Source organism: Protomyctophum parallelum (genome assembly GCF_964188405.1).
Source record: "Protomyctophum parallelum genome assembly, chromosome: 22".
Lineage (NCBI taxonomy): Eukaryota > Metazoa > Chordata > Actinopteri > Myctophiformes > Myctophidae > Protomyctophum > Protomyctophum parallelum.
In genome coordinates this window covers 37,439,071-37,453,278 of record NC_139714.1, presented here as the reverse complement: position 1 = coordinate 37,453,278, position 14,208 = coordinate 37,439,071, and the positions used below count along the sequence as shown (strand labels likewise).

The window sequence follows — 14,208 nt, the reverse complement described above, 5'->3', positions numbered from 1 at the left end:
CAGGGGGCTGTAGTAGTGAGTAAGTGTAATGTACCTGTGTGACCAGAGGGGGCTGTAGTAGTGAGTAAGTGTAATGTACCTGTGTGACCAGAGGGGGCTGTAGTAGTGAGTAAGTGTAATGTACCTGTGTGACCAGAGGGGGCTGTAGTAGTGAGTAAGTGTAATGTACCTGTGTGACCAGAGGGGGCTGTAGTAGTGAGTAAGTGTAATGTACCTGTGTGACCAGAGGGGCTGTAGTAGTGAGTAAGTGTAATGTACCTGTGTGACCAGGGGGCTGTAGTAGTGAGTAAGTGTAATGTACCTGTGTGACCAGGGGGTTGTAGTAGTGAGTAAGTGTAATGCACCTGTGTGACCAGGGGGCTGTAGTAGTGAGTAAGTGTAATGTACCTGTGTGACCAGGGGGTTGTAGTAGTGAGTAAGTGTAATGTATCTGTGTGACCAGGGGGCTGTAGTAGTGAGTAAGTGTAATGTACCTGTGTGACCAGGGGGTTGTAGTAGTGAGTAAGTGTAATGTACCTGTGTGACCAGGGGGCTGTAGTAGTGAGTAAGTGTAATGCACCTGTGTGACCAGAGGGGCTGTAGTAGTGAGTAAGTGTAATGTACCTGTGTGACCAGGGGGCTGTAGTAGTGAGTAAGTGTAATGTACCTGTGTGACCAGAGGGGCTGTAGTAGTGAGTAAGTGTAATGTACCTGTGTGACCAGGGGGGCTGTAGTAGTGAGTAAGTGTAATGTACCTGTGTGACCAGGGGGTTGTAGTAGTGAGTAAGTGTAATGTATCTGTGTGACCAGGGGGCTGTAGTAGTGAGTAAGTGTAATGTATCTGTGTGACCAGAGGGGGCTGTAGTAGTGAGTAAGTGTAATGTACCTGTGTGACCAGAGGCTGTAGTAGTGAGTAAGTGTAATGTACCTGTGTGACCAGGGGGCTGTAGTAGTGAGTAAGTGTAATGTATCTGTGTGACCAGAGGGCTGTAGTAGTGAGTAAGTGTAATGTACCTGTGTGACCAGGGGGGCTGTAGTAGTGAGTAAGTGTAATGTACCTGTGTGACCAGAGGCTGTAGTAGTGAGTAAGTGTAATGTACCTGTGTGACCAGGGGGCTGTAGTAGTGAGTAAGTGTGATGCACCTGTGTGACCAGGGGGCTGTAGTAGTGAGTAAGTGTAATGTACCTGTGTGACCAGGGGGCTGTAGTAGTGAGTAAGTGTAATGTACCTGTGTGACCAGGAGGCTGTAGTAGTGAGTAAGTGTAATGTACCTGTGTGACCAGGGGGGGGCTGTAGTAGTGAGTAAGTGTGATGCACCTGTGTGACCAGGGGGGGGCTGTAGTAGTGAGTAAGTTTAATGTACCTGTGTGACCAGAGGGGGCTGTAGTAGTGAGTAAGTGTGATGTACCTGTGTGACCAGGGGGCTGTAGTAGTGAGTAAGTGTGATGCACCTGTGTGACCAGGGGGCTGTAGTAGTGAGTAAGTGTAATGTACCTGTGTGACCAGGGGGCTGTAGTAGTGAGTAAGTGTAATGTACCTGTGTGACCAGGAGGCTGTAGTAGTGAGTAAGTGTAATGTACCTGTGTGACCAGGGGGGGGCTGTAGTAGTGAGTAAGTGTGATGCACCTGTGTGACCAGGGGGGGGCTGTAGTAGTGAGTAAGTGTGATGCACCTGTGTGACCAGGGGGCTGTAGTAGTGAGTAAGTGTAATGTACCTGTGTGACCAGAGGCTGTAGTAGTGAGTAAGTGTAATGTACCTGTGTGACCAGGGGGGCTGTAGTAGTGAGTAAGTGTAATGTACCTGTGTGACCAGGGGGCTGTAGTAGTGAGTAAGTGTAATGTACCTGTGTGACCAGGGGGCTGTAGTAGTGAGTAAGTGTAATGTATCTGTGTGACCAGAGGGGGCTGTAGTAGTGAGTAAGTGTAATGTATCTGTGTGACCAGGGGGGGCTGTAGTAGTGAGTAAGTGTAATGTATCTGTGTGACCAGAGGGGGCTGTAGTAGTGAGTAAGTGTAATGTACCTGTGTGACCAGAGGGGGCTGTAGTAGTGAGTAAGTGTAATGTACCTGTGTGACCAGAGGGGGCTGTAGTAGTGAGTAAGTGTAATGCACCTGTGTGACCAGAGGGGGCTGTAGTAGTGAGTAAGTGTAATGTACCTGTGTGACCAGGGGGGCTGTAGTAGTGAGTAAGTGTAATGTACCTGTGTGACCAGAGGGGGGCTGTAGTAGTGAGTAAGTGTAATGTACCTGTGTGACCAGAGGGGGCTGTAGTAGTGAGTAAGTGTAATGTACCTGTGTGACCAGGGGGGCTGTAGTAGTGAGTAAGTGTAATGTACCTGTGTGACCAGGGGGGGGCTGTAGTAGTGAGTAAGTGTAATGTACCTGTGTGACCAGAGGGCTGTAGTAGTGAGTAAGTGTAATGTACCTGTGTGACCAGGGGGCTGTAGTAGTGAGTAAGTGTAATGTACCTGTGTGACCAGAGGCTGTAGTAGTGAGTAAGTGTAATGTACCTGTGTGACCAGGGGGGCTGTAGTAGTGAGTAAGTGTAATGTATCTGTGTGACCAGAGGGGCTGTAGTAGTGAGTAAGTGTAATGTACAGTGTGACCAGGGGGCTGTAGTAGTGAGTAAGTGTAATGTACCTGTGTGACCAGGGGGCTGTAGTAGTGAGTAAGTGTAATGTACCTGTGTGACCAGGGGGGGCTGTAGTAGTGAGTAAGTGTAATGTACCTGTGTGACCAGGGGGCTGTAGTAGTGAGTAAGTGTAATGTACCTGTGTGACCAGAGGGGGGCTGTAGTAGTGAGTAAGTGTAATGTACCTGTATGACCAGAGGGGGCTGTAGTAGTGAGTAAGTGTAATGTACCTGTGTGACCAGAGGGGGCTGTAGTAGTGAGTAAGTGTAATGTACCTGTGTGACCAGGGGGGGCTGTAGTAGTGAGTAAGTGTAATGCACCTGTGTGACCAGGGGGCTGTAGTAGTGAGTAAGTGTAATGTACCTGTGTGACCAGGGGGGGCTGTAGTAGTGAGTAAGTGTAATGTACCTGTGTGACCAGGGGGCTGTAGTAGTGAGTAAGTGTAATGTACCTGTGTGACCAGAGGGGGGCTGTAGTAGTGAGTAAGTGTAATGTATCTGTGTGACCAGAGGGCTGTAGTAGTGAGTAAGTGTAATGTACCTGTGTGACCAGGGGGCTGTAGTAGTGAGTAAGTGTAATGTACCTGTGTGACCAGGGGGCTGTAGTAGTGAGTAAGTGTAATGTACCTGTGTGACCAGGGGGCTGTAGTAGTGAGTAAGTGTAATGTACCTGTGTGACCAGGGGGGCTGTAGTAGTGAGTAAGTGTAATGTACCTGTGTGACCAGGGGGCTGTAGTAGTGAGTAAGTGTAATGTACCTGTGTGACCAGAGGGGGGCTGTAGTAGTGAGTAAGTGTAATGTACCTGTATGACCAGAGGGGGCTGTAGTAGTGAGTAAGTGTAATGTACCTGTGTGACCAGAGGGGGCTGTAGTAGTGAGTAAGTGTAATGTACCTGTGTGACCAGGGGGGGCTGTAGTAGTGAGTAAGTGTAATGTATCTGTGTGACCAGGGGGGGGGCTGTAGTAGTGAGTAAGTGTAATGTACCTGTGTGACCAGAGGGGCTGTAGTAGTGAGTAAGTGTAATGTACCTGTGTGACCAGGGGGCTGTAGTAGTGAGTAAGTGTAATGTACCTGTGTGACCAGGGGGTTGTAGTAGTGAGTAAGTGTAATGCACCTGTGTGACCAGAGGGGCTGTAGTAGTGAGTAAGTGTAATGTACCTGTGTGACCAGAGGGGGCTGTAGTAGTGAGTAAGTGTAATGTACCTGTGTGACCAGGGGGCTGTAGTAGTGAGTAAGTGTAATGTACCTGTGTGACCAGGGGGCTGTAGTAGTGAGTAAGTGTAATGTACCTGTGTGACCAGGGGGCTGTAGTAGTGAGTAAGTGTAATGCACCTGTGTGACCAGGGGGCTGTAGTAGTGAGTAAGTGTAATGCACCTGTGTGACCAGGGGGCTGTAGTAGTGAGTAAGTGTAATGTACCTGTGTGACCAGAGGGGGCTGTAGTAGTGAGTAAGTGTAATGTACCTGTGTGACCAGAGGGGGCTGTAGTAGTGAGTAAGTGTAATGTACCTGTGTGACCAGAGGGGGCTGTAGTAGTGAGTAAGTGTAATGTACCTGTGTGACCAGAGGGGCTGTAGTAGTGAGTAAGTGTAATGTACCTGTGTGACCAGGGGGCTGTAGTAGTGAGTAAGTGTAATGTACCTGTGTGACCAGGGGGTTGTAGTAGTGAGTAAGTGTAATGCACCTGTGTGACCAGGGGGCTGTAGTAGTGAGTAAGTGTAATGTACCTGTGTGACCAGGGGGTTGTAGTAGTGAGTAAGTGTAATGTATCTGTGTGACCAGGGGGCTGTAGTAGTGAGTAAGTGTAATGTACCTGTGTGACCAGGGGGTTGTAGTAGTGAGTAAGTGTAATGTACCTGTGTGACCAGGGGGCTGTAGTAGTGAGTAAGTGTAATGCACCTGTGTGACCAGAGGGGCTGTAGTAGTGAGTAAGTGTAATGTACCTGTGTGACCAGGGGGCTGTAGTAGTGAGTAAGTGTAATGTACCTGTGTGACCAGAGGGGCTGTAGTAGTGAGTAAGTGTAATGTACCTGTGTGACCAGGGGGGCTGTAGTAGTGAGTAAGTGTAATGTACCTGTGTGACCAGGGGGTTGTAGTAGTGAGTAAGTGTAATGTATCTGTGTGACCAGGGGGCTGTAGTAGTGAGTAAGTGTAATGTATCTGTGTGACCAGAGGGGGCTGTAGTAGTGAGTAAGTGTAATGTACCTGTGTGACCAGAGGCTGTAGTAGTGAGTAAGTGTAATGTACCTGTGTGACCAGGGGGCTGTAGTAGTGAGTAAGTGTAATGTATCTGTGTGACCAGAGGGCTGTAGTAGTGAGTAAGTGTAATGTACCTGTGTGACCAGGGGGGCTGTAGTAGTGAGTAAGTGTAATGTACCTGTGTGACCAGAGGCTGTAGTAGTGAGTAAGTGTAATGTACCTGTGTGACCAGGGGGCTGTAGTAGTGAGTAAGTGTGATGCACCTGTGTGACCAGGGGGCTGTAGTAGTGAGTAAGTGTAATGTACCTGTGTGACCAGGGGGCTGTAGTAGTGAGTAAGTGTAATGTACCTGTGTGACCAGGAGGCTGTAGTAGTGAGTAAGTGTAATGTACCTGTGTGACCAGGGGGGGGCTGTAGTAGTGAGTAAGTGTGATGCACCTGTGTGACCAGGGGGGGGCTGTAGTAGTGAGTAAGTTTAATGTACCTGTGTGACCAGAGGGGGCTGTAGTAGTGAGTAAGTGTGATGTACCTGTGTGACCAGGGGGCTGTAGTAGTGAGTAAGTGTGATGCACCTGTGTGACCAGGGGGCTGTAGTAGTGAGTAAGTGTAATGTACCTGTGTGACCAGGGGGCTGTAGTAGTGAGTAAGTGTAATGTACCTGTGTGACCAGGAGGCTGTAGTAGTGAGTAAGTGTAATGTACCTGTGTGACCAGGGGGGGGCTGTAGTAGTGAGTAAGTGTGATGCACCTGTGTGACCAGGGGGGGGCTGTAGTAGTGAGTAAGTGTGATGCACCTGTGTGACCAGGGGGCTGTAGTAGTGAGTAAGTGTAATGTACCTGTGTGACCAGGGGGCTGTAGTAGTGAGTAAGTGTAATGTACCTGTGTGACCAGGAGGCTGTAGTAGTGAGTAAGTGTAATGTACCTGTGTGACCAGGGGGGGGCTGTAGTAGTGAGTAAGTGTGATGCACCTGTGTGACCAGGGGGCTGTAGTAGTGAGTAAGTGTAATGTACCTGTGTGACCAGAGGGGGCTGTAGTAGTGAGTAAGTGTAATGTACCTGTGTGACCAGGGGGCTGTAGTAGTGAGTAAGTGTAATGTACCTGTGTGACCAGGGGGGCTGTAGTAGTGAGTAAGTTTAATGTACCTGTGTGACCAGGGGGCTGTAGTAGTGAGTAAGTGTAATGTACCTGTGTGACCAGGGGGCTGTAGTAGTGAGTAAGTGTAATGTACCTGTGTGACCAGGGGGCTGTAGTAGTGAGTAAGTGTAATGTACCTGTGTGACCAGAGGGGGCTGTAGTAGTGAGTAAGTGTAATGTACCTGTGTGACCAGGGGGGCTGTAGTAGTGAGTAAGTGTAATGCACCTGTGTGACCAGGGGGGGGCTGTAGTAGTGAGTAAGTGTAATGTATCTGTGTGACCAGAGGGGCTGTAGTAGTGAGTAAGTGTAATGTACCTGTGTGACCAGAGGGGGGCTGTAGTAGTGAGTAAGTGTAATGTACCTGTGTGACCAGAGGGGGCTGTAGTAGTGAGTAAGTGTAATGTATCTGTGTGACCAGAGGGGGCTGTAGTAGTGAGTAAGTGTAATGTACCTGTGTGACCAGGGGGGGGCTGTAGTAGTGAGTAAGTGTAATGTATCTGTGTGACCAGGGGGGGGCTGTAGTAGTGAGTAAGTGTAATGTATCTGTGTGACCAGGGGGGGGCTGTAGTAGTGAGTAAGTGTAATGTATCTGTGTGACCAGAGGGGGCTGTAGTAGTGAGTAAGTGTAATGTACCTGTGTGACCAGGGGGGGGCTGTAGTAGTGAGTAAGTGTAATGTATCTGTGTGACCAGGGGGCTGTAGTAGTGAGTAAGTGTAATGCACCTGTGTGACCAGGGGGGGCTGTAGTAGTGAGTAAGTGTAATGTACCTGTGTGACCAGAGGGGGCTGTAGTAGTGAGTAAGTGTAATGTACCTGTGTGACCAGAGGGGCTGTAGTAGTGAGTAAGTGTAATGTATCTGTGTGACCAGAGGGGGCTGTAGTAGTGAGTAAGTGTAATGTACCTGTGTGACCAGAGGGGGCTGTAGTAGTGAGTAAGTGTAATGTACCTGTGTGACCAGGGGGCTGTAGTAGTGAGTAAGTGTAATGTATCTGTGTGACCAGGGGGGCTGTAGTAGTGAGTAAGTGTAATGTACCTGTGTGACCAGGGGGGGGGCTGTAGTAGTGAGTAAGTGTAATGTACCTGTGTGACCAGAGGGGGCTGTAGTAGTGAGTAAGTGTAATGTATCTGTGTGACCAGAGGGGGCTGTAGTAGTGAGTAAGTGTAATGTACCTGTGTGACCAGAGGGGGCTGTAGTAGTGAGTAAGTGTAATGTACCTGTGTGACCAGGGGGCTGTAGTAGTGAGTAAGTGTAATGTACCTGTGTGACCAGGGGGGGGCTGTAGTAGTGAGTAAGTGTAATGTATCTGTGTGACCAGGGGGCTGTAGTAGTGAGTAAGTGTAATGTACCTGTGTGACCAGGGGGGGGCTGTAGTAGTGAGTAAGTGTAATTTATCTGTGTGACCAGAGGCTGTAGTAGTGAGTAAGTGTAATGCACCTGTGTGACCAGGGGGGGCTGTAGTAGTGAGTAAGTGTAATGTACCTGTGTGACCAGAGGGGGCTGTAGTAGTGAGTAAGTGTAATGTACCTGTGTGACCAGGGGGCTGTAGTAGTGAGTAAGTGTAATGTACCTGTGTGACCAGGGGGGCTGTAGTAGTGAGTAAGTGTAATGTACCTGTGTGACCAGGGGGGGGGCTGTAGTAGTGAGTAAGTGTAATGTACCTGTGTGACCAGGGGGGCTGTAGTAGTGAGTAAGTGTAATGTACCTGTGTGACCAGGGGGGGAGGGCTGTAGTAGTGAGTAAGTGTAATGTACCTGTGTGACCAGAGGGCTGTAGTAGAGTGAGTAAGTGTAATGTACCTGTGTGACCAGGGGGCTGTAGTAGTGAGTAAGTGTAATGCACCTGTGTGACCAGAGGGCTGTAGTAGTGAGTAAGTGTAATGTACCTGTGTGACCAGGGGGGGCTTGTAGTTAGTGAGTAAGTGTAATGTACCTGTGTGACCAGGGGGCTGTAGTAGTGAGTAAGTGTAATGTACCTGTGTGACCAGAGGGGCTGTAGTAGTGAGTAAGTGTAATGTACCTGTGTGACCAGGGGGGCTGTAGTAGTGAGTAAGTGTAATGTACCTGTGTGACCAGGGGCTGTAGTAGTGAGTAAGTGTAATGTACCTGTGTGACCAGGGGGGCTGTAGTAGTGAGTAAGTGTAATGTACCTGTGTGACCAGGGGGGGCTGTAGTAGTGAGTAAGTGTAATGTACCTGTGTGACCAGGGGGCTGTAGTAGTGAGTAAGTGTAATGTACCTGTGTGACCAGGGGGCTGTAGTAGTGAGTAAGTGTAATGTACCTGTGTGACCAGAGGGGCTGTAGTAGTGAGTAAGTGTAATGTACCTGTGTGACCAGAGGGGCTGTAGTAGTGAGTAAGTGTAATGTACCTGTGTGACCAGGGGGGCTGTAGTAGTGAGTAAGTGTAATGTACCTGTGTGACCAGGGGGGCTGTAGTAGTGAGTAAGTGTAATGTACCTGTGTGACCAGAGGGGGCTGTAGTAGTGAGTAAGTGTAATGTACCTGTGTGACCAGGGGGCTGTAGTAGTGAGTAAGTGTAATGTACCTGTGTGACCAGAGGGGGCTGTAGTAGTGAGTAAGTGTAATGTACCTGTGTGACCAGGGGGGCTGTAGTAGTGAGTAAGTGTAATGTACCCTGTGTGACCAGAGGGGCTGTAGTAGTGAGTAAGTGTAATGTACCCGTGTGACCAGAGGGGGCTGTAGTAGTGAGTAAGTGTAATGTACCTGTGTGACCAGGGGGGCTGTAGTAGTGAGTAAGTGTAATGTACCTGTGTGACCAGAGGGGGCTGTAGTAGTGAGTAAGTGTAATGTACCCGTGTGACCAGAGGGGGCTGTAGTAGTGAGTAAGTGTAATGTACCTGTGTGACCAGGGCTGTAGTAGTGAGTAAGTGTAATGTACCTGTGTGACCAGAGGGGGCTGTAGTAGTGAGTAAGTGTAATGTACCTGTGTGACCAGGGGGCTGTAGTAGTGAGTAAGTGTAATGTACCTGTGTGACCAGAGGGGCTGTAGTAGTGAGTAAGTGTAATGTACCTGTGTGACCAGAGGGGGCTGTAGTAGTGAGTAAGTGTAATGTACCTGTGTGACCAGGGGGCTGTAGTAGTGAGTAAGTGTAATGTACCTGTGTGACCAGGGGGGCTGTAGTAGTGAGTAAGTGTAATGTATCTGTGTGACCAGAGGGGCTGTAGTAGTGAGTAAGTGTAATGTACCTGTGTGACCAGAGGGGCTGTAGTAGTGAGTAAGTGTAATGTATCTGTGTGACCAGGGGGCTGTAGTAGTGAGTAAGTTTAATGTACCTGTGTGACCAGGGGGCTGTAGTAGTGAGTAAGTGTAATGTATCTGTGTGACCAGGGGGGCTGTAGTAGTGAGTAAGTGTAATGTATCTGTGTGACCAGAGGGGGCTGTAGTAGTGAGTAAGTGTAATGTACCTGTGTGACCAGAGGGGCTGTAGTAGTGAGTAAGTGTAATGTATCTGTGTGACCAGGGGGCTGTAGTAGTGAGTAAGTGTAATGTACCTGTGTGACCAGGGGGCTGTAGTAGTGAGTAAGTGTAATGTATCTGTGTGACCAGGGGGCTGTAGTAGTGAGTAAGTGTAATGTATCTGTGTGACCAGGGGGGCTGTAGTAGTGAGTAAGTGTAATGTACCTGTGTGACCAGGGGGCTGTAGTAGTGAGTAAGTGTAATGTACCTGTGTGACCAGGGGGCTGTAGTAGTGAGTAAGTGTAATGTATCTGTGTGACCAGGGGGGGCTGTAGTAGTGAGTAAGTGTAATGTATCTGTGTGACCAGGGGGCTGTAGTAGTGAGTAAGTGTAATGTACCTGTGTGACCAGAGGGGCTGTAGTAGTGAGTAAGTGTAATGCACCTGTGTGACCAGGGGGCTGTAGTAGTGAGTAAGTGTAATGTACCTGTGTGACCAGGGGGCTGTAGTAGTGAGTAAGTGTAATGTACCTGTGTGACCAGGGGGCTGTAGTAGTGAGTAAGTGTAATGTACCTGTGTGACCAGGGGGGGCTGTAGTAGTGAGTAAGTGTAATGTACCTGTGTGACCAGGGGGGCTGTAGTAGTGAGTAAGTGTAATGTACCTGTGTGACCAGAGGGCTGTAGTAGTGAGTAAGTGTAATGTACCTGTGTGACCAGGGGGCTGTAGTAGTGAGTAAGTGTAATGTACCTGTGTGACCAGAGGCTGTAGTAGTGAGTAAGTGTAATGTACCTGTGTGACCAGGGGGGCTGTAGTAGTGAGTAAGTGTAATGTATCTGTGTGACCAGGGGGCTGTAGTAGTGAGTAAGTGTAATGTACCTGTGTGACCAGGGGGCTGTAGTAGTGAGTAAGTGTAATGTACCTGTGTGACCAGGGGGGCTGTAGTAGTGAGTAAGTGTAATGTACCTGTGTGACCAGAGGCTGTAGTAGTGAGTAAGTGTAATGTACCTGTGTGACCAGAGGGGGCTGTAGTAGTGAGTAAGTGTAATGTACCTGTGTGACCAGAGGGGGGCTGTAGTAGTGAGTAAGTGTAATGTACCTGTGTGACCAGAGGGGGCTGTAGTAGTGAGTAAGTGTAATGTACCTGTGTGACCAGAGGGGGGCTGTAGTAGTGAGTAAGTGTAATGTACCTGTGTGACCAGAGGCTGTAGTAGTGAGTAAGTGTAATGTACCTGTGTGACCAGGGGGGCTGTAGTAGTGAGTAAGTGTAATGTACCTGTGTGACCAGAGGCTGTAGTAGTGAGTAAGTGTAATGTACCTGTGTGACCAGAGGGGGGCTGTAGTAGTGAGTAAGTGTAATGTACCTGTGTGACCAGAGGGGGGCTGTAGTAGTGAGTAAGTGTAATGTACCTGTGTGACCAGAGGGGGCTGTAGTAGTGAGTAAGTGTAATGTACCTGTGTGACCAGGGGGGGGCTGTAGTAGTGAGTAAGTGTAATGTACCTGTGTGACCAGGGGGGGCTGTAGTAGTGAGTAAGTGTAATGTATCTATGTGACCAGGGGGGGGGGGGGCTGTAGTAGTGAGTAAGTGTAATGTACCTGTGTGACCAGGGGGCTGTAGTAGTGAGTAAGTGTAATGTACCTGTGTGACCAGAGGCTGTAGTAGTGAGGCAGACCCTTTGCCAACGCAGCGCACGGCGAATCTGAGACAGCGACAGCAGCGCTCCACGATGCGGTTGTCAGCTTGGTGTGTGTTCAGGGTCTCCGACAGGACAGGCCAAATCTACAAGACCAGTACATTGTTCAGGAGAGGTTAGGACAGATCTACAAGACCAGTACATTGTTCAGGAGAGGTTAGGCCAGATCTACAAGACCAGTACATTGTTCAGGAGAGGTTAGGACAGATCTACAAGACCAGTACATTGTTCAGGAGAGGTTAGGACAGATCTACAAGACCAGTACATTGTTCAGGAGAGGTTAGGACAGATCTACAAGACCAGTACATTGTTAGGAGATTGACCGCTGTTTTTATTTAGCTGTAAAAAGACAGGAATCACAGAAAAACGAACCTCTTGGATGACTTTCTGACAGGGGTGTGACTGTCCGTTCTCTACAATCGGGTTTGTGTGTCTAGAAAAGGAAAAACAATGACAACTTGGTCAGTGATAAAAAACAATGACAACTAAATGAAGAAGAACATCCAGGCTTCACCACTACATCGAGGATCCCACAGATGTTCCTGGCGAGCACCTCCCCCGCAAGGAGTGGACAACCCTCAACCGCCTGAGGACGGGTGTGGGACGCTTTGGTGCATCCATGCAGAAGTGGGGTCTCACAGACAGTGCCCACTGCGAATGTGGGGACCCATTACAGACTGTTGAACATGTGCTGACCAGCTGCCCTATATATCGGCCACCGAATGGCGACCGTGGGCTAATTGACCTAGACAATGACACACTGGACTGGCTTAATGCAACGGAGCTGAAGAACATACGACAGAAGAACTAAATGATAAAAACAATGACAACTAGGTCAGTGATAAAAACAAAAGAACAAGGAATGCTCCACCATAAACTGCACCCTGCAAATAGAAGACGCTAAGCACAGGACTCATGTGTTCATGCTCTTACAGTAGGTTTACATGCGTGTTCATGGCCTTACAGCATGTTTACAGCATGTTTACATGTGTGTTCCTGGCCTTACAGCATGTTTACATGTGTGCGTTCATGGCCTTACAGAATGTTTGCATGTGTGCGTTCATGGCCTTACAGCATGTTTACATGTGTGTTCATGGCCTTACAGCATGTTTACAGCATGTTTACAGCATGTTTACAGCATGTTTACAGCATGTTTACATGTGTGCGTTCTTGGCCTCACAGCATGTTTACATGTGTGCGTTCTTGGCCTTACAGCATGTTTACATGTGTGTGTTCATGGCATTACAGCATGTTTACAGCATGTTTACATGTGTGTGTTCATGCTCTTAGAGCATGTTTACAGCATGTTTACAGCATGTTTACATGTGTGCGTTCATGCTCTTAGAGCATGTTTACATGTGTGCGTTCATGCTCTTAGAGAATGTTTACATGTGTGCGTTCATGGCCTTACAGCATGTTTACAGCATGTTTACATGTGTGCGTTCATGCTCTTACAGCATGTTTACATGTGTGCGCTCATGGCCTTACCGAAAGATGACCGCTAGTCTGTCCAGCCACACCGTGGGGTCACCCGTTTTTCCTGAGTCCTGAGTGAGAAGCTGTGGGGGTTTAAGACAGGAAACAGGGTTTAAGACAGTAAACAGGGTTTAAGACAGTAAACAGGGTTTAAGACAGTAAACAGGGTTTAAGACAGGAAACAGGGTTTAAGACAGTAAACAGGGTTTAAGACAGTAAACAGGGTTTAAGACAGTAAACAGGGTTTAAGACAGTAAACAGGGTTTAAGACAGTAAACAGGGTTTAAGACAGGAAACAGGGTTTAAGACAGTAAACAGGGTTTAAGACAGTAAACAGGGTTTAAGACAGTAAACAGGGTTTAAGACAGGAAACAGGGTTTAAGACAGTAAACAGGGTTTAAGACAGTAAACAGGGTTTAAGACAGTAAACAGGGTTTAAGACAGGAAACAGGGTTTAAGACAGTAAACAGGGTTTAAGACAGTAAACAGGGTTTAAGACAGTAAACAGGGTTTATGACAGTAAACAGGGTTTAAGACAGTAAACAGGGTTTAAGACAGTAAACAGGGTTTAAGACAGTAAACAGGGTTTAAGACAGTAAACAGGGTTTAAGACAGTAAACAGGGTTTAAGACAGTAAACAGGGTTTAAGACAGTAAACAGGGTTTATGACAGTAAACAGGGTTTAAGACAGTAAACAGGGTTTAAGACAGTAAACAGGGTTTAAGACAGTAAACAGGGTTTAAGACAGTAAACAGGGTTTAAGACAGTAAACAGGGTTTAAGACAGTAAACAGGGTTTAAGACAGTAAACAGGGTTTATGACAGTAAACAGGGTTTAAGACAGTAAACAGGGTTTAAGACAGTAAACAGGGTTTAAGACAGTAAATCAGTTTCTCACACCACATCCTTTCATTATTTATAACAAGACAAATGAAATCAACATTACATTTGGATTATAAGTAGTGTTCTAAAAACAATGAAAGCTCTATTTCCATTCAACCCATAGACATGAGGCACGTGTCAAAATCGAAGGCACAATTTTCCCAACATTCCTTGCGAAACTTAAGAGGAAGCACGAGTGGCAGTAATGGAGGTCCCGGAGAAGACACGCGTGTGATTGGCCAGTAGTCAGTTGAGCGACAGCGAGACATAGGGGAGTCTCATGAGTGACGTCACATGGGCATAGATATTAAAAACATAGACGCTCCGCTGCAGTTGGTTGGAGCGACGCGCGTTAAAGGATGTTAAACATGTTAAACATGTGTTAAACATAGACGCTCCGCTGCAGTTGGTTGGAGCGACGCGCGTTAAAGGATGTTAAACATGTTAAACATGTGTTAAACATAGATGCTCCGCTGCAGTTGGTTGGAGCGACGCGTGTTAAAGGATGAGGGCGGAAGAATTCACACTGGGAGAGGAAGTGAGGAAGGCACGTTACGTCACGCTGCCACTCAGGCGATTACTGGCCAATCACAGCGCATCTTTTCCCGGGACTTATCAGACCTGAACATGCTTCCACAGGGCTTCGCAAGGAATCTGGGGAATGTTTTGCCCTCCCTTGGACACATCCAACGCTCCAGAGCCGGAAAGGGCGTCTATGTCTATAAGTCTATGAGCGACGCAGCGTGCCTTCAGCGCTTCCCTGAGGCACTTCCTGCCTTCAATGGAGTCACGTCGCT

The 14,208-nt window shown here is 48.0% G+C and overlaps 1 protein-coding gene across 1 annotated transcript in view; it reads right to left on the bottom strand.

The window, feature by feature from the left end:
• The window catches only part of tnpo3 (transportin 3), a 75,214-nt gene that overhangs the window by 19,774 nt on the left and 41,232 nt on the right, over positions 1-14,208 (bottom strand). Inside the window, exons 14-16 of the mRNA XM_083794499.1 lie at positions 12,543-12,613; positions 11,427-11,487; positions 11,000-11,140 (exon numbers count right to left, since the gene is read on the bottom strand). Coding sequence (XP_083650625.1) covers positions 11,000-11,140; positions 11,427-11,487; positions 12,543-12,613 — 273 coding nt within the window. The remainder of the gene's footprint in view (positions 1-10,999; positions 11,141-11,426; positions 11,488-12,542; positions 12,614-14,208) is intronic.